General features: G+C 42.0%; 1 protein-coding gene across 3 annotated transcripts in view; it reads right to left on the bottom strand.

Annotated features, from left to right (window-relative positions):
- Positions 1-2,099: 2,099 nt before the first annotated feature.
- The window catches only part of LOC130913910 (NACHT, LRR and PYD domains-containing protein 12-like), a 39,598-nt gene continuing 14,188 nt past the window's right edge, over positions 2,100-27,509 (bottom strand). Inside the window, exons 4-10 of one of the 3 annotated variants that reach the window (XR_009062828.1) lie at positions 23,014-24,994; positions 19,221-19,391; positions 14,247-14,420; positions 13,902-14,075; positions 10,212-10,385; positions 8,498-8,870; positions 2,100-7,305 (exon numbers count right to left, since the gene is read on the bottom strand). Coding sequence is in view for 2 of the 3 variants with exons in the window: in XM_057832881.1 (XP_057688864.1) it covers positions 8,597-8,870; positions 10,212-10,385; positions 13,902-14,075; positions 14,247-14,420; positions 19,221-19,391; positions 23,014-24,994 (2,948 nt within the window). In the remaining variant the exon portion in view is untranslated. Of the gene's footprint in view, positions 8,871-10,211; positions 10,386-13,901; positions 14,076-14,246; positions 14,421-19,220; positions 19,392-23,013; positions 24,995-27,509 lie in introns of all 3 variants that reach the window. The other 2 variants (XM_057832881.1, XM_057832870.1) reach the window with 2 other exon arrangements.

Raw genomic sequence — 27,509 nt, forward strand, 5'->3', positions numbered from 1 at the left:
AAATCGGAATAATAATAATAATAATAATTCCTGTATTAATGTAACGAATCGGGTTCTAATGTGGCGGACGTTTTTTGCTGACCCTGAACGCACCGCGGTGCTGACGTGCCAGAGGCAGACCGGTGAGCTTGAGTTTCACTTTCACTTTGAATGTTTTCTTAACACCGTCAATTGAGGCAGACAGAAGGTGTTTTTGTTTTGAATAAGTTGTGAAATAAATGATAAAAACGTGGCGAAGTTGGCGATTTCTCTGGAGATGTTACCACAATAAGAATTGTCAGCTTAACTTATAAAGACTGGCGAACGATGGTCGGAGGAGGACCGTATTGTTGAGCCATTTCACAGATGCCCACCCTATGCTCATATTTTTCTGTCATTTGCATCTTCATTTCGAAGATAAGCGTCAATTTTTTCCTTGTTTCACCACCTGTACCAACCTTTTCTGAAACCAGTGTTGATTTGTCACACAAGAAAATCCGCCGTGCATTCGTCTGCGGTGCTGCCATTGTCGTCGTATTTCGAGCATGTCGTCGGATGTAGAAACAAATGGCGAGTCAAATTTTACGTCGGATGTCGAAAAATTCGTGTGTCGAAGCGATCGTATGTAGAGGTACCACTGTATTCTTGTAAGTTAATTTTATCGCCGACACTGTGTTTTGGGGTCATCAACATGTTAAGCCCCCCCTGCCCCAAAAGTCAAACTCCGCCTATGTTTGGCGGCTTCACACTTTCCATGTCGTCTTCCTAGTACAAGCCAACTTCTGGTACCATGTTAAGTTTTAATAAAACATAAGAAATAGACGTGAGTTCTTTCTTAACTTTTAATTAACGTGGGTGCTGTGCAGCCATCTTGTAACAAGTCTCATCAACTAGTGTTGTATCGGTCGCGAACGATTCGTTCTTTTTGAACGAATTGTTTTGGTGAACGAGACCGAACTAATCACCATCTGCACTGATTCGTTCTATGAAGGTGGTGCTTGTTCGCTACGTGGGAGGGCGTTGAGCAAGCGGCAGCGTCTTCTGACATCGCACACGACCAATCAGACGCCAGCCTCATCGCGGGCAGGGGAGGGAGCGGAAACAGAATCAGGGCGTCTGTCACTCACGTCCACGTGTGGCCAATAAGCAGCCAGCGTGCAGGCAGGGGGGCAAGACTGAGTTTTGTCACTTCCCGTTCAGTGACTCGGTCCTCCGGTTCCTGACCTAGCTTGCTGCTAACTTGATTTTCCAGTAATGACTATGCGGTGAACGAATCAGAAAATTAAAAGGAAATGACTTTGTCACATATTTGTTAACATGGAGCCTATCAAATGCTGCTCAAACAGACAAAAACACCACACAAATCTAGCGAGCATTGTTTAGAGTAGTACTTTTCTCAACAAACTCGTGACTGCCTATGACGATATACTATCAAATTTACAGTAATTTAAAACACGGGTAGCTACGAGGCAAGCAAAAGCTGAGCTGCGGTCGCGTGACGGCAGTGAAGCGGGCAGAGAACTGTCACTATATGGAGGCTTCATGGCAGCGATATTTACCTCATATGTGCACAGAAAAAAATATTTAGTATGATCACCATAATACTGATTTGCAATGAAACTGCATATACATGTCAATTTTTTCCCGAGTGTTTTTTTTTTTTTTTTCGTGTCAGCGTGTCGGGTGTTGGTTGGTTTGACAAATTAAGTCAATCCGTCCATCATGTGCTACTCAAAAACAACGCACGCGGACACGGGAGATGTCCCAATATGTCTACATTTTTCTTAACAGACTAATAAGAGTAGAAAGGCGACATTGTAAAGAGCTAACAATTATTTCTCGTCAGCATTTGACGATCTGAGATGCGGGGACGACAGGGGAGCTGACCGGATTATTTTATTTATTAATACCAGTGCAAAAAAACAATATGATCACCATAATACTGATTTGCAATGAAACTGTATATACATGTACATTTTTTCCGAGTGTTTTTTTTTTTTTCGTGTCAGGTGTTGGTTGGTTTGACAAATTATGTCAATCCGTCCATCATGTGCAACTCAAGCGCCCAAAAACAACGCACGCGGACACGGGAGATGTCGCAATATGTCTACATTTTTCTTAACAGACTAATGAGAGTAGAAAGGCGACATCGTAAAGAGCAAACAATTATTTCTCGTCAGCATTTGGCGATCTGAGATGAGAGGACGACAGGGGAGCTGACCGGGGTATTTTATTTGTTAATACCAGTGCAAAAATACAATACGTTCATCTTAATACTAAAAAACAAAAATACAACAGAGCGAGATGTAAATATGATGTGTTGGTCGTTCCATATTCAGAAATTAAACTTTCGATGTATTTTTATTTTCGTGACAGCAAGCATGCTGTATATGTGATTGTATATGTGATCAAGAACCTGTTAAAGAAAGTCAGTGCGACCCCGCCCCCTACTCCCCTCACAAAAGGAAAATGTTTAACAGTGTCCTAAATCGAAATGCAAGCACGAGCCATGACTTTGAGCCCTTAGAACTAGAACAGACGACGCGGAAGTTCTCCCTCGCTTTTACAGCAGCGGGAGGGAGACGAGGCTCGGAAAGCAGAATGATATCGTCTGTCACTCATTTCTGAAACAACGACGAGCAGTCAATGATGAGCCTGTGTGCAAGAGAAGGCGGGACCAAGCAATGTCACTTCCCGTTCAGTTATACTGCGAAGCGGTCTTTGGTGATTCGTTCGGCAACGTCACTTCCCGTTCAGTAACCGAACGATTCGTTTGGGCGGGGAGGGAGATGAGGGGGGTGAACGATTCGTTGAACGAATCTTTTTACTGAACGAACCGGAATGGATTCGTTTACTCAAGTGAACGACAGATCCCGTCACTATCATCAACAACTTTTCTACTTCACTTATATTATCTTGTCTTAGCCAATACAGACCCCTAGTGGTGGGACGGTATGACTTAATAATATCAACACAGGGCCTACGAATAAAACATAAAATTTTGTTTTGTTTTTCGGGCTCGGGCCAGCAAATCAAGTTAATTGATCAGCCTCGGGCCAGTCGGTCTTTAATACCCGCGTGCTGGGTCGGGCTGGATTTTTTAGGCCCGATCATACCTCTACACACAACACAGGGTGTATTGAGGGTCAGGAGAAAAAATGCTGTGTTCAGTGTTACCGGACCGGACCGGTACATGTGGTTATGTAAATAAAATAATAATTGTAAATTGTCATAACATTCATACCATGGATATTATCTGAAATTGAGGCTTGTAAGTCCCACAGTATGTCAAGTGGGCATTTGCATGTTGTTTTCGACACTAGTTTTTGCCTGTGTTCCTGGACCTGTGCATGTCCAGTCATCCCTGCGCTGTCATATGTACTTTGCGTTCCGGCACCTTATGATTTACAAATTAAGCACTCCCTCACGCTTCTCTTAAACTTCTCCACAACAGTATCTCGGACCTGCCTGGTGTGTTCCTTGGTTTTCATAATGCTCTCTGCACTTTAAACAGAACCCTGAGACTATCACAGAGCAGGTGCATTTATACGGAGACTTGATTACACACAGGTGGATTCTATTTATCATCATCGGTCATTTAGGACAACATTGGATCATTCAGAGATCCTCACTGAACTTCTGGAGTGAGTTTGCTGCACTGAAAGTAAAGGGGCCGAATAATATTGCACGCCCCACTTTTCAGTTTTTTATTTGTTAAAAAAGTTTAAATTATCCAATAAATGTTGTTCCACTTCACGATTATATCCCACTTGTTGTTGATTCTTGACAAAAAAATTAAATTTCATATCTTTATGTTTGAAGCCTGAAATGTGGCGAAAGGTTGCAAGATTCAAGGGGGCCGAATACTTTTGCAAGGCACTGTATCTCTCGTGAGTATAGTGGGATTTAGACGCATCGGGCAGACTTTTTTCAAAAAATATATATTCATATATTTATACTAAAACGATGTATTTATTTATGTACTTTTCCATTTATAATGAAAAAAATATGTAGAGTATTTACACATTGAGAAAACTTTTTTCATTGAGAAAGCGTTTTTTTTCTGCCAACTCGAGATTAAAATAAATGTCAAATCCACTATCCACCTGTTAGAACACACATGCAAATATAAAATATATAAATGTTTATTAAATATCCATCTTACGGTCTTGTTTAACTGGGAGAATTTGTTACAAATGACAGGCTATAATTTGTTATCATTATGCATATATGCACTGGCGTCACCAAACGTGATCACACAAAACGTAACCACGCATCGCTCCTGAGTCCTCACAAATAAAGCATAAAATTTTGTTTTTTTTCGGGCTCATGCCTACAAATAAAACATAAAATTTGGTGGGTTTTTGGGCTGGGCAAGCAAATCAAAGGGAGTGTGTAATAGTTAATAGTTTGATGTTGTTTGTGTGTTTTCATTTTTAAGACAGTTTACAATATTATTAGTAAAGATGCACCGATACTAGTATCAGCAGGGGGCGCTGATCCGGCCCGAAATGGTGGTATCGGCGAGTACCAACAAAGACGGTGCCGATACCATTTACCAGTCCATTATTATAACATTTGACCACAGCCTTTTTCTCCTCCTGGCGCTCACTACACAACTGTGTTGTGTGATGACACGTGAACACCAAGCAGCTATCGCTATTGGCCTGCTCCAGACCAATGAGAGCGCGCCAATAGCCACTCCTGACCAATCAAAAGGGGGCTTTTTCATATGGACGAAAAACAAACCAGGAAATATGGCGGCGGTCGGTAAATATTTCCAAATAGAAATCCCGTCAATTAAAATCAATGGCTGCATGCAAGATTTGCGGCCTGAAAGTTTGGAGATGTGGAGTTGAATCGGCCAGTTTCAATACCTTGAACTTGATAAAACATTTGAAGACGAAACGTGAACGAACACAACGAGTTTGAGCCTGCAAGAGCAGGACTGCTATCCAGAGGAAGAAGGCCGCTGGACCGGAGCAACAATCTCTGGTCAGTTCACTTCGTCTACTTTACTTTTATTGTCTTTTACTGAAAGAAATGCCGCAGTAATTTGGGAAGTGTTTCCAAAGTATTGTTGCCACCTTTCAGAAATAGAAATAAGGGACTCCCACCGCCCGAAAAAAATGAGAGACGGGATGCTGTGGTCAATTATTATTACTTATAATTGTTAGCGTCGTCAAATGCGGAAACAAGGTTGAACCTCGAAGCAGACAACAAGCGGGGGATACACAAAAGGGTTTAATGATTGCAAACAAAAAATAGCACGCGATCGCGGGACAGTAGAAATAACAAAAGGAGTCCGTGACAGCAGGTCAACGGACAAACTAAGACGATAGGCAGCTGTTACAAACGAGAGCAGCACACTAACAGAAAAACCTAATGCAGGGGCATAACAAGCAAATGTAGCGGCAAATATCTCGGCAGCCTTCTCTGAGATCACCCGTGCTTAAATGCTGCGTTGATGAGCCTGCATTGGATTCAAGTGCCACGCCCCCACGCCCAGCAACAAAACACAATCTGACCAGCAGCAGAATGTGACAATAATTTCATGAAATGTGCACTGTTTGGACTTTGAGAGGTTTAAAAAAGTTTATTCAGTTCATTCAGAGTTTATTATTATGAATTTATTTTTACTTTCTTACTGTTGGGCTAGTATTATACATGTTTTATTAATTTCACAAATTTAGCACTATTTTGGCCTTTGAGAGCCAAAAGTTTATTCAACTATTGTGTACTATGGTTTAGTGTACTTTTTCCTATTTTGCAAAGATAAGCAACAGCCTGACAAAGCCTTGATAGCAATGATTTCACATCCAATTATGTAGCTCTTTGAAAAAAAAAAAATTAAGAAAAAAAATACATATACACAGTGGTACCTCTACATACGAAGTTAATTCGTTCCAGGACCTTGTTTGTAAGTCGAAATGGTCGTATGTCGAGCAGGATTTTCCCATAGGAATACATTAAATTCGTTCCACAGCCAAAAACCTACAGTAAATCCTTAATAAATACTGCTGGTACTATTAAAAATGGCAATTAAACATAGCAAAACAAATAAGTTATGAATAAAAATCGGAATAATATAATAATAATAATAATAATCATTCCTGTAAATAATGTAACGAATCGGATTCTAATGTGGCGGACACTTTTTGCTGTACCTGAACGCACCGCGGGGCTGACGTCACAGTGAGATAGGTCAGTGCGGTAGAGATAATACTTTCGTTTTCTCAAGAGCACAGTCACGGAGGGAAATGGACGTTTTGTGTTGAATAAGTTTTTAAATAAATGATAAAAATGTGACAAAGCTGGCGATTTCCTTGACGACGTTACCACAATAATATTGTCACCTTAACTTAGAAAGACTGGCGAACGGTGGTCGGAAGAGGACCGTGGAGCTGTATTGTTGAGCCAGCTCATGGATGCGCACCCCAGCGCTCATATTTTTATATAATTTGCATTTTCATTTCAAAGGTAAGCATCACTTTTTTCCTTGTTTGACCAACTGTACCAACGTTTTGAAAATCTGTGTTGATTTCTCACACATGAAAATCCGCCATGCGTTCGTTTGCGGTGCTGTCATGTCGTCGTATTTGGAGCATGTCGTCGGATGTAGAAACAAATGGTGAGTCAAATTTTACGTCGGATGTTGAAAAGATTGGGTGTCGAAGCGATCGTATGTCGAGGTACCACTGTATATATATAAACGGGGTGGTATCGGTATGGTATCGGTATCGGGCGATACTGCACAGCCAGGTATCGGTATCGGGGCCAAAAAATGGTATCGGTGCAACACTAATTATTAGCATGTTTTACTGTGAAGGAATTTAGTCCTCCCAGCCCAAACCGCACGGGGAGGCCGGCAACAGAACGGAAATGTGCTCCGCCGCTCGACGCCCCCGAGGAGCCAGGCCAGGAGGAGGCCAAACTCAGCGCGTTCCTGTGTTGACCCTTAGCACACTGACTCCATGTTTCAAAAGCTTGAAGAACACTCGCCGAAAACAGGTTGACAATTTATTCGTCGGCAATGGTCAAAAACAAGGCAAAAACAGACGACGGAGGGGCAATTCTGGATCCAAAACAAGGCTACATGTTTCCGAGCAGAAGAAATCTGTCTTATCTCAGTGTCCAGTCTTTTTGAAGTCTTTGCTGACGCGGGTCTTGTCGAAGGCGTTTCTGGGCGTTACTTTTGGGCCATCCCCGCTGTGGCCGGTTTTGGGCGGCTTAGGTTCGTGCCCGGATTGGGACGCCCGCTATCAACTTTGCTGTCCAGGCTGGTTGTACTTGTTTTAGGACAAAGCGCTTTGTCCTTGGAGTTTGCTGGGAGAGCAGATTACCCGAGTTGGTGCATCACTCTTGTGATAAGACGGCATTGTGTATCTCTTCTATTTCTTCTCATTAAACTATGGTGTGCTATTAATTTTATATTAGTAGTGTAGTCCTACCGTAAATATGAAAATGATACTATTTCCTGATTAATTATATTACGTGTGTTAGCCTAATGCAAACAGTTAGACGGTGCCTACGAAAACCTGTACCATATGTATGTGTTAGACTATATATGTGTTAAGACTAATGCAAACAGTTATATGGTGTGTGCGATGACGATATCGTTTCCCCTTCAACTGTCTGAATATGTCATTTCTGTTTGTTATTTATAATGTTTTGTGTTGATCATTTAATAAACAGGTCAGTTTCTTGTTACCAACCATTATGTGTTATTCCAACTCACCTAATTCAGCTGGCAAGTTGTTATCAAGACTACTAAAACCCTTTTCAACATGAGTTTGACAACTAAGTAAGGAGGCTAAATAACTTTAAACTTTAATACATGCTCAGAGAGGCCGGTATCGGACAGTATCGGTATTGGATCGGAAGTGCAAAACAATATCGGTATCGGATCAGAAGTGCAAAAACCTGGATCGGGACATCCCTAACCTCGATGTGCTTTTGTGTGGAAATGTAGCTCACGAACAACAACAACAAAAAACTATTCACCTTCTCACCAGAACTAGTAAAACTCTCCACGACTATTAGAATTTCCCCCACTCCTTGAAATGTGTCCGTTGACAGAAGGACTCTTACTGTTGGGGTAATGTAGTTCGTATTAGGGCGAAATAAAAGGAAAAAGGACTACCCATGGGTCTCCGAGTGATAAACACTCTGACAAGCAACATTGTTTGGATCTTAGTTGACTAACAGGCAAAAGCTGGGATCCTTAATGTCATCATCCACTTCTATAAATTTCACGTATAGCACTTGAAGATGGGAGGGGTTTAAACTTGAGAGCCTCCGCTAAAAACAACGCATCCTTTATGCCTGTAGCCGTACAGCCTGCAACAAATGAGATAACTGCCTGAAAGTCAGGAAAGGAACCTGCTTACAGTAATGAGGGCCTGTGTTTTCCTTTTCCTTGGCTAATAACATCAGTGATAAGTTGGACGAGTCGACCAGATCCATCAATTGAAAAGTGGAGAAGTTCCAGTAATTTTAACTTGTAGTTTAGACTGACCTGTCCTTTCGAGAGGATCTTGAACCCCTCGTGTGACAGATCGTTGTATTGCAGGTACAGCTCTTGAAGATGAGAGGGGTATAACTTGACCGCCTCAGCCTAATAAAAGTCCATCGATTCTTCCATCCATCCATCAATCCATCCATCACTCCATTCATCACTCCATTCATCACTCCATTCATCCATCCATCCATCATCTTCCACTTGTTCCGGGGTCAGGTCGCGGGGGCACCAGCTCTCCCTGAGGAAAAATGACTCCTTGCCTGACATATCATTGTATCGCAGGCGCAGCTTTCTAAAATGGGAGGGGTTTAACTTGATAGCCTCATCCAAAAAAGAGCATCCTCGCGTCCCGATGCCGCAGGATTGTAACCTGCAAAAAATGAGATAAATGCCTGTTTAATATTATGAAGCTTTTGCTGAAAGTAATGTTTTGTCTGCCTTTTCCTCGGCTAATAACAGCAGCGATTCTATAGACCCTACCCACGTGACGTCACAGCTCCGCTTTCCTGAATGGTACCGCCCACTTGTCCGTCAAAACATAGTGTTAACCTGTTACGGCTACGTACATTTCTCCTATTTACGGCGTGTTTTTCTGCTCCTTAACATTAATAATCAAAATGGTGAAGGCGTGTGTGGCTGTTGGTTGCACTAACAGAGAAGATGGAAGGAGAGACTTGAAGTTTTACCGTATTCCGAGGGATCCAAAGAGGAGAGCGAAATGGACGGCTGCAATTCGACGAGAAAACTGGGCACCAAAAAAATCACCACAGACTATGTAGTAGTCATTTTATATCCGGTAAGATGCATTTAAGATATACTTAGGGGGTTTTGGGCTGACAAATAACCACAATTAAGATCATTGCGAGGCTAATCGCCGACAACATACGACGTAGTACGACATAGTTTCAAATTCAAGATGTTTGTGACTTCCCTTTCTTCCACCATCGTTATTTTTTTGAATAATATTTAGCTGGTACCAAGTGAAAGAAACTGGCCTCGTCTAGGCTAGGCTAATCGCCAACAACATACACGTATGTATGTCGTGAGAGTGCTATCGCTAAACCATATAAACATTAAAAGCCTTAACTCCATTGACAAACGACATGAAATACATTAGACTTGACAGTGGATGTTAGCAATAACAAAAGATTTTGAATTGAAAATTTCGTAACTCACCTTTCCAAGCACAAGATAGATTCCTGCCGAACGAGTACCTGTTTCACCCAACCAGCAACGAAGTATTTATAAGCCTCCAAGCTCTTGAAGTTTTTCAAATTTTCGTGGGAATAGGCTGATTTTGTGTGGACAAGATAATTGTAAATATCAGCGTAGCAGATGTCAGGCAGACAGGGCGAAGACAGTGGGTCGAAAAACATCGATTTGGGCATCAAATATGGATCTGGCAACTGTATAGAACGAAGCTTTTCCACATAACGCCTTTTATGCAACACATCCAGTGAGTTTACGGCATCGGAAAGCACCGGGTCTTCCATGAAATGCATTTTAAATTCCTCGATCAATTGAAACCAATGCTAATACAGAGACAAAATGACGGACAAGTGGGCGGAACCATACAGCGAGCACGTGGTTTTGTGACGTAGGTGGGTAGGGTCTATAGATTGGTCGACCGCAACCATAGACGATTTTGAGCAGGAGGAGCTCCTTACAGGAGGACCGAGACAGACGATTATGAACAGTAGGAGGTCCTTACTTGAGGTACTGTAAGATACAGTTTGGACTGGCCAGGCCTTTCGAGAGAATCTTCACCCCCTTGTCCAACAGATCATTTTTACTGAGATCCAGTACGTCAAGATGGCAGGTGTTTAACTTGAGAGCCTCGGCCAACGAAAAGCATCCTTTAAATGTGATCCCACAGTTGGGCAGCCTGCAACAAGAGATAATTGCCCAGACTCAAGAAGGGAACCTGGTTAACTCATTTGCTCCCAAAAACGTATAAATACGTTCACTTTTTAATTGTTTCAGTGTCCCAAAGACATATTCAAGAGACATCTCTAGGTTCTGAAGCAACTTGGCTCCAAAGCACAATGCTGAAAATAAATTTTAAAGCAATAAAACTGGCCACTGGAGGGCAGTATTTGGTAAGACCCGCAACCCGATTCAACAGAACTATCGGCCGGGCCGCATGGCGATCCAATGGATGACCAGGAGGCCGGGCAGCTTGACGACCGAGCAGAACGACCGGGACCACCAGTGCAGCGGACGATGCCGTTGAGTCCATGCTGCTCACCGAGCAGAGCCCACGCCACCGTGCTCGGCCACTCATGTCCCCCGCTACCCTCCAGTGTCCTGCGACGTAGTCGGAAACGCACACGGCCAAACCAGTTCCCCCCAGGAACACAACATGCCCCACACAATTCCCCAGGTGAACTCCACCACAAGACAGTGGTCACTCTTGATGAGCTAGTCGGCGATGAGGGAAAAGTTTACCCCAACTGTTACGGAGTCATCTCTCAGTTCAATAGTTTAGTTATGTGTAAATAAATTGTTACTTTGCTATCAAAAGTTCTATTTGTCTTGTTGTTTATGTTATTTTGTAGAAGGAAAACATTATTCTGATGTTTCGGATGTCACAAAAGAAAAAAATAGCTGCGTTAAAGTCAAAGTTATGTTTGAAATGTATGCCTTTACAAAAAGCTCAATTTCTCAGTTTTTTCATCAAATTGGAAAATTGCTCAAACTATGCTATTTTCTAATGCTGATTTCTAAAAAATGGAAAAAGATTTGAGGAGAGATGTATCGATGGGGTCCGACCACGTCATTTTTAAAGTATCGGAATCGGCAAAAAAATATCGGACAGGCCTTTTTAAAAAAAAAAATATATATATATATATATATTTTTTAATTAAATCGTTTTTCTAATTGTATTTAACGTTACAGACATAATATGTTACACTCATCCAGAGTCTTTAGTTTAGGCTTAAGATAGGGTTATCAAATTTATCTCGATAACGGCTGTAATTAATTTGTTAAAAACGTATCACGTTAAAATTAGGGCTGTCAAAATTATCACGTTAACGCGCGGTAATTAATTTTTTTAATTAATCACGTTAAAGTATTTGACGCAATTAACGCACATGTCCCGCTCAGACAGTATTCTGCCTTTTGGTAAGTTTTACAGCAAGGCTTTTTGTGCTGTCTAACAGCAAACTCTTGTGGTCAGTTTGCGACATGGTTTGTTTTCTTGCCAGTTCAATATGGCTGCACGACGTCTCGGGCTGACGCCTACGTTGTAATGTTGTGCTTATATGATCCTTGGACAAATGTACATATTATGTTAGTAAGCGAAATGTTATATTTTTTGTATGAGACGCTTTTTGTTTATGTTTAGTGAACCTGTATAGCTTGCTAAGCTAACGTTGTTGCTAATGCAATGCTTGTGTACTTTTTTTTGTAGTTTTACGACGGTCTAAAGAGGACAGTGGTTTGAGGCCATTTTATTAATAAATCAGATGGAAAAAGGAAGAAATCTGATTATTATGGCGTCGTTCACTAGCTGTCTAGCTTTGGAAAAAGACGCTTCGGAGGGAGGACAGCATAGACAGATTTAAATGACAGTAGAGTGAAATGCCCACTACAGTCCTTATGTACCATATGTTGAATGTATATATCTATCTTCTGTCTTATCTTTCCATTCCAACAATTTATTTTACAGAATATATATATAATTTACAGAAAAATATGGCATATTTTATAGATGGTTTGAATTGCGATTAATTACGATTAATTATGATTAATTAATTTTTAAGCTGTAATTAACTCGATTAAAAATTGTTATCGTTTCACAGCCCTAGTTAAAATATTTAATGCAATTAATGCCACTCACGCATTGTCGCGCACAATCTGTAATTGCGCCGTTTTACCTATATAGTGAGCTAAAAGGCAGCATAAAATGAGTAGAGTGAATTTTGGCAGCCTTAGGAGCCTTCTTTTAATTGGCTAAAGCCTTACAATCACTCTCCCTACAATTAGAAATATCGTGGGAAGCAAGGTAGCAATAGATCCTTTTCTTAACACCCTATGATATTTCCCAACGCAGAGAAGATATATCAATTGGTAGCACTACGCACAGTTATGGTTGCTAATGGCGTGTTACATCCACCCATCATGCATTTGGGCATGGCCACAGTATCATTTACTGAAAGCTCAACAAATACACTAGATGGCAATATTTAGTCACAATATACAAAGTCACAAGTCTTTCTATCTGTGGATCCTTCTCACAGAAAGTATGTTAATAATGTAAATGCCATCTTGAGGATTTATTGTCTTAATAAAAAATTACAATACTTATGTACTGTATGTTGAATGCATATATTCGAGTTTTATTCATTTTTTTCTTAATGCATTGCCAAAATGTATATGATCGGGAAGGATTGGAATTGAATCGGGAGCAAAAAAAAGCAATCGGATCGGGAAATATCGGGATCGGCAGATACTCAAACTAAAATGATCGGGATCGGATCGGGAGCAAAAAAAAACATGATCGGAACAACCCTAGATTTGAGCTAACTTTTTTTTCCTCCTGAAATACGAGAGTCTCATCTTTCTTTTGGTGGGTTCCATGTAGTGCTGCAACGATTAATCGATTAACTCGGGTATTCGATTAGTAAAAAATATTCGAATTAAATTTTTATGCTTCAGGTATTCGTTTAATTGAAGTGGCGTTGTAATGGTTTATTTTGAAAGTGTTTGAATTTCGTTTTATTAATTAGGGTGGATGCACTTAACACTCTGGTCTGCCTCATTTCACATGGTTTAATCCAACTGCTCCCTGTTCAGACCAGCGTAAGGTAAGTTTTTGTTTGAGCTCTTGTTTTTAAAGCATTCTTAATTTAGTTTATAATTACTGTATATTTAGCCGTTTTTGTGGGAATATGTGTCTGAACCATTTGTTAGTAGCATTGTAAAAAAAAATGTAAGCATTTTATAGCATTTAAGCTAGCGGAATGTAAGTATGCTATGTGTGTTAGCCAATTTTTCTTTTGTTGTACATAGATCCTTCTTTATTTTTTTATACCATTTGTGGCTCAGCTCAGGTATTTTAATTTTTCATGTTTCGTTACGATTACTCGATTATTCAAACTAACTAGTTCATCGATTAATCGACTACTAAAATAATCGATAGCTGCAGCCCTAGTTTCATGTTTATATAGCTATAGAACATAATTTTATCTGGGCCTTGCAAAATCAGTCAAATTCCAGTAAAACAGCCGAGAGCGAAGGGGGTTGCACCGTTGAAAATGGCTGGGAGTGAATGAGTAATGTTATGAAGGTTATACTGATAGTAACATTTTGTGTGCCTTTTCCTTGGCTGGGAAGAGCAGTGATTATTTTAATTGGTCAACCGGAAACAGAAGATTTATAACTGCAAGAGCTTTACCTGAGCATTTTTAAGTTGCAGTTTGGACTGGCCAGTGCTTTCGAGAGGATCTTCACCCCCTTGTCCAACAGATTGTTTTTACCCAGATCCAGTGCTTCAAGATTAGAGGGGTATAACTTGAAAGCCTCGGCCAAGAAAACACATCCTCCCTCCGTGATTCCACAGTGTTGTAGCCTGCAACACATGAGTTAATTACCTGAAGTCAAGAAGGAAACCTGGTTAATGTCATGAAGGTTCTACTGAAAGTAACATTTTGTCTGACTTTTCCTTGGCTAGGAACACCAGTGATTCTTTTGATTGGTCAACCGGAAACACTGAAGATTTATAACTGCAAGAGCTCCTTACGAAAGTCTTTTTAAGTTGCAGTTTGGACTGGCCAGGCCTTTCGAAAGGATCTCCACTCCCTCGTCCAGCAGATCGTTTTTACTCAGATTCAGTTCTTTAAGATGGGAGGGGTATAACTTGAAAGCCTCAACCAACGAAAAGCATCCTTTATGTGTGATCCCGCATTCGAACATCCTGCAACAAATTAGATCATTGCCTGAAGTCAGAAAGGGAACATTTTTAAAGTTGTCAAGGTTCTACTGAAAGTAACATTTTGTTTCATTTCCATGGCTATCAATAGCAGCGATTCTATTAATTTGTCGAACGCTGTTCTGCCAAACCACCATGCTTGATCAGAACAGCGTACCCGTATGCCAGTGTGACACCTATGTCCATCGTGCGAGCATATTAGATCACAACCGCGCTTCGTTTTCCGTATTAAATTGCGTATACCAAATACAATGACGATCATCCAACGGTGGAAATTAACGATACAGTGAATAATCCTGGAAATGTGAATACATCAATGTAGGAACGCTGAACGTCAAACACGGCAAAAGCTGATGGCAGAATTTACTACCCGAAAACTGCTCAAAACCAAAGATGCACCGATACCGATACTAGTATCGGCAGGGGCCGCCGATCCGGCCTGAAATGGTGGTATCGGTATCGGCGAGTACCAACAAAGATGGCGCCGATACCATTTACCGGTCCATTATTATAACGTTTGACCGCAGCCTTTTTTCTTCTCCTGGCGCCCACTACACTCTGTCTCTGTGTTGTGTGATGACACGTGACCACCAAGCAGCTATCGCTATTGGCCTGCTCCAGACCAATGAGAACGGGCCAATAGCCACTCCCGACCAATGGCAAGGGCGCTTTTTCATATGAAGGAAAAATAAACCAGGATAAAACCAAACCAAACCAAAATACAAATCCCGTCAATTAAAATCAATGGCTGCATGCAAGATTTACGGCCTGAAAGTTTCGAGATGTGGAGTTAAATCGGCCAGTTCCAATACCTCGAACCTAATAAAACATTTGAAGACGAAACGTGAACGAACAGCCTGCAAGAGCAGGACTGCTATCCAGAGGAAGGGCGCTGGACCGGTGCAACAGTCTCTGGTAAGTTCACTAGGTCAACTTTACTTGTCTTTTACTTAAAGAAATGCTGCAGTAATTTGGGAACTGTTTCCAAAGTAGGGTTGCCAATATTCAGAAATAGAAATAAGGGACTCCCCCCATCCCGAAAAAAGAGGAGGCTAATAGAGAGACGGGATGCTGTGGTCAATTATTATTACTTATAATTGTTAGCGTCCGCAAATGCGGAAACAAGGTTGAACCTCGGAGCAGACAACAAGCAGGGGATACGTATGTACAAGGGTTTAATGATTGCAAACAAAAAATAAGATGCGATCGCGGGATAGGAGAACTAACAAAAGGAGTCCGTGACAGCAGGTCGACGGAGCTCAATACTACAAACTCGAAGTTTAACTAAGACGATAGGCTGCGAGCCAAAAAGCCAAAATAAAAACACTCAAATATCTGCACAGGGTAGAGGTTACAAACGAGTGCAGCACACTAACAGAAAAAATCCAATGCAGGGGCGAAACAAGCAAATGTAGCGAGACTATAGTGCGAGATGTCAAATGGCGATCAGCAAGGCAAATATCTCGGCAGCCTTCTCTGAAATCACCCGTGCTTAAATGTTGCGTTGATGAGCCTGCATTGGATTCAGATGCGACGTCAGGAACGCCCCCACTAACAGCCCAGCAACAAAACACAATCTAACCAGCAGCAGAATGTGACAATAACTTCATTAAAGTTGCACTGTTTGGCCTTTGAGAGGTTTAAAAAAGTTTACTCAGTTCATTCAGAGTTTATTGTTATGAATTTATTTTTACTTTCTTACTGTTGGGCGAGTATTATACATTGTACTAGTCTTTTTCCTATTTTGCAAAGGTAAGCAACAGCTTTTGCGTACCGATGGCTGACCACTGTATTTGCGGCGGACACTAGAAAATAACTTCTCAAAATGTCGAAGAGGCAGGCCACACTGAGTAATTACTTCCGTGTTCCCCCACCCCCGTCAAAAGACAGACAGACGACAGAGACGTCACCGGAGCTATCGAAAAAAAGGACTTTTGCTGAAAAGTGGCTACAGGAGGTACCATGGCTAGAAGCAAATGATGCTCGCACGAAAATGCGGTACAAAATGTGCCGTGAGAATCCCAATGTCGCCGATAAGAGCAGCGCATTTTAGGTAGGGTCAAAGAATTTCAGCCATCCAAACTTTGAAAAACACGAAAAAAACAGAGCATGTGGCAATTAAGCAAACTATCGATGTCAAACAGGACCCCACTCGCCCTGTGGACAAGTGGCGGCGGAATAAAGGTAATGAACAGCGACATGCACTGACAAAAGTGTTTTTGCTCGCATTTTACAAAGCTAAACATGCACGTTCTATGAGGTCTTATGAGGAGGACATCCCACTTTTAAAAAGGCTTGGAGTTAATGTGGGAGCCGCATAATGCCCTTTATTTTGAATTGGTGCTTTTTTATTTCTTTACATTTCACTTCAAAGTAATGGCAATTTTGTTGTGCCAGTTGATGTTAGTCAAGCATTAATTGTTAATATAATTAATTAAAGTTAATTGGCTCTAAGTAAAGCTTTTCATAAATTTATCGCATCAGGCGGGTCGGCTCTCAAGCTCAATAAGGACCAGGTCACATCTCCAGGTCCTCCTCTGAGAACCTGGGCAAAAAAATTATGTGCACCCCTGTAATTATATATATATATATATATGAACGGAGTGGTATCGGTATGGTATCGTTATCGGCCGATACTGCACAGCCAGATATCGGTATCGGGGCCAAAAAATGGTATCGGTGCAACACTACTCAAAACCCATGAAAATCGTTTCTGGTATTACTCGAACCAAACCGAAAAACATGCATCCAACAAAATGGAACATGACACCGTCAGTAAAATCATGATTTCCCTAAGTTCATGTACAATTTCCAAATGCGCATGCGCAGACACGTGATGTATGCCAGGGGTCCCCATCCGCCGGGTCGTGGACCGGTACCGGTCCGTGGCACATTTGCTACCGGGCCGCACAGAAATTAAAGGCGCCTTTCTGGCACTCATGGTCGCCGTACACATTTTAAAAATATTAAAAATGAGAAAATGAAAGTATGCAGTGCCCTACATAATCATTGGCACCTCTGAAAAAGATGTTTTTTTAAGCTTCTGGGGCTCCATGCAAGATCTCACCCCATGGCGTCAAAATGATAACAAGAATGGTGAGCAAAAATCCCAGAACCACACAGGGGGCTAGTGAATGACCTACAGAGAGCTGGGACCACAATAACAAAGGCTACTATCAGTAACACAATGCGCCGCCAGGGACTCAAATCCTGCACTGCCAGACGTGTCCCCCTGCTCAAGAAAGTACACGTCCAGGCCCGTCTGCGGTTCGCTAGAGAGCATTTGGATGATCCGGAAGAGGACTGGGAGAATGTGTTATGGTCAGATGAAACCACAATAGAACTTTTTTGTAGATACACAGGTTCTCGTGTTTGGAGAAGATTACTGGTGGAAACATCATGGTTTAGGGCTGTTTTTCTGCAGAAGGACCAGGACGACTGATCTGTCCAAAGGAAAGAATGAACAGGGCCATGTATCAAGAGATTTTGAGTGAAAATCTCCTTCCATCAGCAAAGGCTTTGAAGATGAGACGTGGCTGGGTCTTTCAGCATGACAATGATCCCAAACACACAGCCAGGACAACAATGGAGTGGCTTCGTAAGAAGAATTTCAAGGTCCTGGAGTGGCCTCACCAGTCTCCAGATCTCAACCCCAATGAAAATCTGTGGAGGGAGTTGAAAGTCCGTGTTGCCCAACGACAGCCCCAAAACATCACTGCGCTAAAGGAGGTCTGCAAGGAGGAATAGGCCAAAATACCAGCAACAGTGTGTGAAAAGGTTGTGAAGAGTTACAGGAAACATTTGGCCTCCGTAACTGCCAACAAAGGGTACATAACAAAGTATTGAGATGAACTTTTGGTATTGACCAAATACTTATTTTCTACCATGATTTGCAAATAAAATCTTTAAAAATCAAACAATGTGATTTTCTGGGGTTTTTTTTTCCACATTGTGTCTCTCATGGTTGAGGTTTACCCATGTTGACAATTACAGGACTCTCTAATACCTGCACAATTAGTGGTTGACTAAATACTTATTTGCCCCACTGTATCTATGTGCGCTTGTCCTCCATAATAACATATGACTAAGCCCCGGGCGCAGTACATTTGTTCCCCCACACTAGCGAAAATGACTGGAAAACAGACGTCTTTGGAGAGATTTTTTACGGTGAAAAAGGGCACCTGACGAGCCAGAAGATGAGCCTATAACTTCGAAGACCCACGAACTGCGAAGGAATAGATTCGTGACCCGTTGGTGAATAAACAGAGTGATTCGAGCATGTCTGTGCAACAGGAGGATCAGCTTGTAGAGATCTTGAGACAATTAAAGTCATTCCGGAATATCCTGACAGCGCTACGAGAACACTGAAAACCTTGCTACAATTTCCAACATCACATCTTTGTGAAGCGGGCTTCTTAATCAATGCTAAACGACACGGAGAAGGCGTTAACAGTGAGCTAGCGGTGTGCAGCTAACATGGCAGAACTTTTGTCCATCCACGATCAAACGTAAGTTAATATTCCTTTCTTTAAAGAGAGTTTGTAGTGTTTACTTTCGAAACGCTGCATTCGCGGCCATTTTTTATGTTAGACGCATGCGCAGAACCGCATAGTTGCGTTTTTTGATGGGTTGCAAAATTTGTCAAAACACCGGTCCGTGAAAAAAAGACCCAAATCACACCGGTCCGTGGTGCAAAAGAGGTTGGGGACCCCTGATGTATGCTCATCTGATGCATATGTTAGGCCACCAGAAACACAGAAAATTATGAACGGGAGGAGTGTCTACTCGAGGACTTGTAAGATGCAGTGTGGACTGGCCAGTCCTTTCGAGAGGATCTCCACCCCTTCATCCAACAGCTCGTTCTTGGACAGGTACAGATTGATCAGTTTGGATGGAGAGCTTAGAACGGAAGCCAGCAGGTGACAGCTGCCCTTGTCTAGTTGACAATCTTTAAGGCTGTAGGACACAGAAAGGAGGAAGTCGTGAAAGCCAGCCCAGTACGGTGCTTTTAAAAAACAACAACAATAGATGAGTGTATATTTGATTAAATCACAAAGTCCAATGACTAATCTCAATACAGGTAGTCCCCGGGTTACGACGTACTCGACTTACGTGATTTCAACTTTATAATGCTGGAGTCTCGTCCTATTTTTTTAGTCGGACAAACAGCACTTAATTGTACCTCAGAGTATCTTAAAGTGGTATGGAAAAGTATCTGCAATTCCTTACATTTCTGCAGAAAATCACCATCTAATGTGATCTGATCTTTGTCAAACTCGCACAAATGAAAAAACAGTGTCTTCTTCAACTAAAACCATCCAAATATTTATAGGTTTTCAGATTTTAATGAGGATAGCATGCAAGCGTTTTGAAGAGTCTTTAAGCATTTAGTGACAATAATTTTCTACTTAAAAAGCGCTGTTTTGTGACAGCCACCATGTTGGATCTTGCATCTCTACACATTAGCGGAATTCAACCTAAATAAGTTGTGATTGTATAAAGAGAAATGCAAATGTTGCTTTTCTTGAGTAAAATTAGGATGCATCTCCGTCCTTTCCTCAAGTATTCAGTTTCTGATGTGAAAATTGAGTGATTTATTAGCTGTTGGAAACTTGCACTGAATTCTAAAAAAAAATTTAAATTGGGCGATGCTAATAAATGGATGGATGGATGGATGGATGGATGGATGGATGGATGGATGGATGGATGGATGGATGGATGGATGGATGGATGGATGGATGGATGGATGGATGGATGGATGGATGGATGGATGGAATTAAAATTTGCTAATAAAACCAGACATGGATGGGTGGGTGGATGGATGGATGGATGGATGGATGGAATTAAAATTTGCTAATAAAACCAGACATTGATGGATGGATGGATGGATGGATGGATGGATGGATGGATGGATGGATGGATGGATGGATGGATGGATGGATGGATGGATGGATGGATGGATGGATGGATGGATGGATGGATGGATGGATGGAATTAAAATTTGCTATTAAAACCAGACATGGATGGATGGATGGATGGATGGATGGATGGATGGATGGATGGATGGATGGATGGATGGATGGATGGATGGATGGATGGATGGATGGATGGATGGAATTAAAATTTGCTAATAAAACCAGACATGGATGGATGGATGGATGGATGGATGGATGGATGGATGGATGGATGGATGGATGGATGGATGGATGGATGGATGGATGGATGGATGGATGGATGGATGGATGGAATTAAAATTTGCTAATAAAACCAGACATGGATGGATGGATGGATGGATGGATGGATGGATGGATGGATGGAATTAAAATTTGCTAATAAAACCAGACATTGATGGATGGATGGATGGATGGATGGATGGATGGATGGATGGATGGATGGATGGATGGATGGATGGATGGATGGATGGATGGATGGATGGATGGATGGATGGATGGATGGATGGATGGATGCAATTACAATTTGCTAATAAATCCAGACATTTATGGATGGATGGATGGATGGATGGATGGATGGATGGATGGATGAATGGATAACCTAGGAATTTTATTTGACCCTGACTTATCGTTTAAAGCACACATTAAACAAACCTGTAGAACGGCTTTCTTTCACCTGCGCAACATCGCCAAAATTAGAAATATTTTATCTAAAAGCGATGCAGAAAAATTAATTCACGCGTTCGTTACATCGAGATTGGATTACTGCAACTCCCTACTTGCAGCTTGTCCTAAAAGCTCTCTAAAAGGTCTTCAGCTAGTCCAAAACGCAGCAGCAAGACTTTTAACAGGAACCAATAGAAGAGAGCACATCACCCCTGTGCTCCAGGCACTTCACTGGCTTCCAGTCGAGTTTAGAATTAAATTTAAAATACTCCTTCTTACATTTAAGACCATTAATGGGTTGGGGCCATCTTATCTCACCGATGCTCTGGTTCCATACCGCCCCAACAGAACACTGCGATCTCAGAATGCAGGTCTACTGGTAGTTCCCAGGGTTTATAAAAGTACTGTCGGAGCTAGAGCCTTTAGCCACCAAGCCCGTTTTATGGAATCAGCTTCCAGCTAGTATTAAAGAAGCTGAGACAGTCTGCACATTTAAGATTAGATTAAAAACGTTCCTATTCGACAAAGCTTATGGTTAGGCTAGTTGAAGTCGGAGTAGACTCACAGTTTAGTCTAAGCAGCACTAGAAGCTATAATGCTGGGGGCAGTACAGCCGCTGAGTTCTATCTCCTTTTCTTACTCTACCTACCACTTGTCTTACTTTATTTCTATTTTCCAATGTTAATATCTAGTTGTCTAGTCTCTTCATCACTAGTCACCCGGTGTCCCCTTTCCCCCCTCCCCTCTGGGGAGGGGCTATTTTTCAGCCGCAGCCTCCTGACTGTCCGGACCCCTGGCTGGATAGACGTCCTCGCTGCTACCCCCGTCTCACCTGACTAGAGGGACCTCTTCATGCTCCTTTACTCCACTGTAATTTTACGGACTATAATTTTGCTTGCTAATTCCCATTAGCCGTTCTGGGGTTCCTGTCTATCCGTCCTGGGAGTGGATCTCTCCTGACTGTGGTACTCCCCAAGGTTTCTCATTTTTCTCCCAATTGACTCTGGAGTTTTTGGAGTTTTTCCTTGCCGGCATGGAGGGTCTTAAGGATAGGGGATACCCAGGACTTGAACTGTATCTATTCATCTTTGTTGCTTCATTTCTAATTGTGTATCATATTGCCTCTGTAAAGTCCTTTGAGACCTCTGTTGTGATTGACGGCTATACAAATAAAATTGAATTGAATTGAATTGAATTGAATTGAATTGAATTGAATTGAATTGAATTGAATTGAATTGAATTGAATTGGATGGATGGATGGATGGATGGATGGATGGATGGATGGATGGATGGATGGATGGATGGATGGATGGATGGATGGATGGATGGATGGATGGATGGATGGATGGATGGATGGATGGATGGATGGATGCAATTAAAATTTGCTAATAAATCCGACATTTGTTCATGGATGGATGGATTCATGGATGGATGCATTCATGGACGGATGGGTAGATGGATGTATAGATAGATGGATGGTTGCAATTAAAATTTGCTAATAAATCCAGACATTTATGGATGGATGGATGGATGGATGGATGGATGGATGGATGGATGGATGGATGGATGGATGGATGGATGGATGGATGGATGGATGTTTATTACTCGAAAATGAAGCCTTGGTTCAAAAATTTGGAACTTCGCTTTAAATATCAAATTATTATAACTCATTTATCTTTGCAGAACTACATGTCTTTCTATCCATGGTTCCCTTTAACGTGCTTGAAGATGAACTTAAACACATCTCTGAGAGTGAATGGTTTTGGTTTTGTTTTCGGATTGGTTGTTGGAATTGAGATACGCAGTTTTTTATTTTTAGAGTTTTATAAATTTGTCTGTTTTGTGATTTTTGTTTTGCAATTTGCAGTTCTTTTGTTGTTTTGTGACTTGTTGCACTTGTTTTGGGATTTGCCATTGTGCTTTGGATTTTTCATAGTTCAGGAAGACTTTAGAGCACATACATTGTGCCTTCACGATCCTTGACCACCACCACCAGCTTCTCGAGCCCCAAAGGCAATCGGACAAAATCCCCAAGATCAAACCACTGCCTGGTGGCGTCTGTCAGTAAGGAGAAGGCCATGACAGACCACATGTCATTTGTCATTTTGGACCACCTAAAATGTCTTGAATCTCTTTTCTTCCAGAACTGATTCAGCAAGGAGTCGTCCTTCAGCTCTTCTAAGCAGTAGGACAAGTTAATGTTCTTCTCTGGAGCGTTCCGTTTCATCTTTTCCTGGATCAAGTCGACTGTCTTTGACTTGCTTTGCCTGCAGTCCTGAGGAGCCTTTAGCAGTTCCCCCACTATTTTCTGGTTGCACCGCAAGGAAAGGCCAAAGAGGAAGCGGAGGAACAGGTCCAGGTTTCCTTCACTCTCTGAAGCCTTCTGGAGAGCGAACCGGTGGACACTAGTGATTTTCCAATCTTCTGTTTCTTCTTCCTCTGATTCAACTTTTTCCTTTGATTCTATTGCAACTTCTTCCTTTGATTCTGTTGCAACTTCTTCGTCCGATTCTGTTTCATATTCTTCCTCTGATTCTGCTTCATATTCTTCCTCTGATTCTGTTTCTTCTGATTCTTCATTTTCTTGGAAAACACCGTCCGGTGCTAGCTCTGAATCAGCCAATACGTTCTTGCTGTCGTGGAAAAGGCTTATCATTACGTAGACTGCGGCCATATACTCCTGGACTGTCAGATGGATGAACTGAAACATCTTGCCCTGTAAGTTTCTTCTGAGCGGACGCACCTCCCTAAACACCTCAGTGAATATTCCGCAGTGTTTTGCGGCTTGGCTGTAATCAAATCCGCTGTCCGCCAGGTCCTTCTCGTAGAAGATCTGTTGCTTACTCATGGTGTGGTGAAAGGCCAGCTTAGCTAGCGCTTTCACATAATGGATGTACTCAGTAGTCTTTCTCTTCTTGGACTTGTCCAGGTGGCGAAACACATACTTTGAGTACATGTCGGTAAGCGCTGTGGGAAGCTTCTTCCCTTTGTCCAAATGATCCTGAAAAACTGTTGCGGTGAGGTAGCAGAAGATGGGCAGGTTGCACATGATGAAGATGGGGCGAGTTTTTCGGATGTGCTCAACGACACGCTCCCTTTTTCGGAACTTTTTCCTGAAGTACTCCAGCCTCTGTGAATCGCTGAATCCTCTCACCTCTGTTCTGCTGTCAATGAGGTCGGAGGGGATATCGCGGGCCGTGGCGGGCCGCGAGGTGATCCAAACCCGGGCGCACGGAAGCAGGTTCCTCTTAATGAGGTGCGCCAGGAGCACCTCCAGCGGGTAGGGCTTTTTCACATCCATGTCTACTTTCATCTCATTCTTCAAGTCCATTTTGAACTTGCACTCATCCAGTCCGTCCAAGACGAACAAGATCTTGATCCCGCTGCTTTCGTAGTCCCGCTTCCCGGACGTCTGTAGGTCGGCAAATATATAATTCAGCATCTCCTCGCTCATTTTCCTGCTTTCGTAGATGTAGCGTCGGATGAGCTGGGCCAGCGTAAAGCTTTTCCCTTCGTCCGTGTTCAACTCTCGGAAGGCTAAGGGAAATATGAAGTGCACGTCCTGATTGGTATTCCCGCTGGCCCAGTCGCACACAAACTTTTGAACCAGGAAGGTTTTTCCGATTCCCGCAAAGCCGACGGTGAGCAGCGTGCGTATCGATCGCTCCTTCCCTTCATGGCTTTTGAAGATGTCGCACAGCAGGATAGGCTTCTTGGCCGCCGCGGCACGTGTCTCCATCTGAAGGACCTCGTGCCGCTCGTCGGGGCTGACGTCGTCCTCGTAGATGACATCCAGCTCCGTGTAAATGTCCGCCAGAGGCTGCTGCGGCCAGTGTTCCGCGTTACCCTCGGAAGCAAAGCTGTATAAACTCTGCAGGTTTTCTTGCAAGTCCTCCTTCAATCTGGTAATCTGATCGTCTTCATGGCCAGAGAAAATGTTGCCTGCAAGAAAGCAGTGACCCGTTATGGACAAAAAACAACAGCTTTGCGGCCAACTCCTGGGCATACAGCCACGGGGAACATCAATCCATCAATCAAATTCATTTATATAGCCCTTTACAAAACCCGAAAGGCCCTCAAAGTGCTTAACAACAAAACATGGCTCAAGATAAATAAAAGGCAGGAAAATATTATACAATGACATTTGAAAAAATAAAACGAGAAATAAAACAAAGACGGCGCATAGTCCAACAAATACGACAATAAAACCGATAAAATCCAAGGACATTTTAAAAGACCCTTAAGCAAATAAAACCAGGCTATCCTAATCTGTGTGAAAGGCGAGTCTAAAAAGGTGCGTTTTTAGCCGAGACTTAAAAAGACCAACATCCGTGGCGGTGCGGATTTTGGGGGGAAGGCTATTCCACAGCCTGGGGGCAGCAACCGCAAAGGATCGGTATCCCCAGTGTTTAAGTTTTGACCTCGGAACATCTAAAAGAAGCTGGCCGGTCGAGCGAAGAGTCCTACCAGAGTTACGAAAAGTTAAAATTTCCGATAAATAAGATGGAGCCTGGCCATTAATAGAAATAGAAACACTCAGTAAAAGTTTAAAATCAATTCTAAAATGGACTGGAAGCCAGTGGAGTGATGATAGCACGGGCGTAATATGCTCACGTTTAGGTGTACCTGTTAAAAATCGAGCAGTAGCATTTTGAACAAGTTGCAGCCGAGAAATCGAGGACTTGGGGAGGGCAACAAAGTGCATTGCAGTAGTCCAGCCTTTAGCTTATAAAAGCGTGAATTGCTTTTTCAAGGTCGTGGCGACAAAGAAAAGGCTTCACTTTTGCTAAGCGACGGAGTTGGAAAAAACTTGCTCTTACAACAGAACTTATTTGTTTTTCAAAGTTAAGCCTGTTATCAAATATCACTCCGAGATTTGTAACGTGTGTCTTAAAAATGTCAGCCGGAGCGCCAGAGTTGGGCTCAAGGGCTTTCATCATGGAAGGTGTGCCAAAAGTAATGAATTCAGGTTTGCTCTCGTTATGATGTAAAAAGTTTTTGTGCAAGCCACTGCTTCACATCAGATATGCACTACATCAATTTAGCAAGAGCAGTTTTTTGTTAGGTGTCAGGGGCAGATAAAGCTGCAGGTCATCAGCACAAAAATGAAAAGCGATATGTTTTTTTTTATAATTGATCCTAATTTATCCTAAAGGTAGGAAATAAAGCGCAAAAAGAACAGGCCCTAAAATAGAGCCTTGCGGTACCCCGCAAGACAGAGAAGTTTGTGAGGAGGAAAATTCCCCAATCATTACCGAGAATGTTCTATGTTGTAGGTATGATTTAAACCATTTTAGAGCGTTACCACGGAAGTGAACATGACTAGAGAAACGTCACACCCAGAAAGAGCAGCAGCCTTTTTGATGAAAGCTCTTCATCAACTCATAGTCTACCTGGTTTTTGTGAAATTTGAGCTAAAGAAGTGAAAAAGGTCAAATTTGTCTGGGGCTCGACTTGCTGCTTTACAAGACCAATGGGCTTTCCAAATGTCTTTGATCAAAACTGATGAACAGGGTCCCCAGGATTGATAAATCTAAATTCAAGACTTTTAAGACCTTTTTTAATGCCATTTCAACTGAAAATTAATACTTTTCTCGCACCCATTATTTAGATCAGGGGTTCCCAACCTATTCCACTAAGGCAGGGGTTCCCAACCTATTCCACTAAGGCACACTGTGGGTGCAGGATTTCATTCTTACCAAACAAGATGACAACACTTTTTCCCCAATCTGGTGTTTTACAAGTGCAATCAGTTGATTGCAGTCAGGTGTGGCTTGTTTTAGCAGAAGCCTCATTGGTTCAACTGTCTCTGCTGGATCGGCTGGAACAAAAACCAGGACCCACAGTGTGCCTTGAGGACTGGGTTGAAAACCCCTGCACTAAGGCACACTGTGGGTGCAGGATTTCATTCTTACCAAACAAGATGACAACACTTTTTCCCCAATCTGGTGTTTTACAAGTGCAATCAGTTGATTGCAGTCAGGTGTGGCTTGTTTTAGCAGAAGCCTCATTGGTTCAACTGTCTCTGCTGGATCGGCTGGAACAAAAACCAGGACCCACAGTGTGCCTTGAGGACTGGGTTGAAAACCCCTGATTTAGATAATATTGAATCATATTAAAAAAATAAAGCACTGAACATCAAATTTAACCTCAATTACTAAGTGTGTTTTACAAAAGAATGCACATTTACTGAAGATATAATTAAAACACATTTAAATATAAGGTCTTTCAGATTTTTTTCCCCCCCCCAAGATAAAATGGATTTTACACTATTTTTGTAAAGCAACTTCAGAAATTACATTTGAAATACAACAGGTTTTTCCCTTTTAAAGGGACCTAGTCAAGGTGGTAGGTTGGTGATTGTCAAGTTGGCCACCTTAACTGTAAAGTGCTTGGGAAAATCTTGCAATTGGCAGTGAAAGTTTAAAAAACAGCCACTAAATGGCAGTAGTTTACC

Source organism: Corythoichthys intestinalis, chromosome 1, assembly GCF_030265065.1.
Source record: "Corythoichthys intestinalis isolate RoL2023-P3 chromosome 1, ASM3026506v1, whole genome shotgun sequence".
NCBI classification, from domain to species: Eukaryota; Metazoa; Chordata; class Actinopteri; order Syngnathiformes; family Syngnathidae; genus Corythoichthys; species Corythoichthys intestinalis.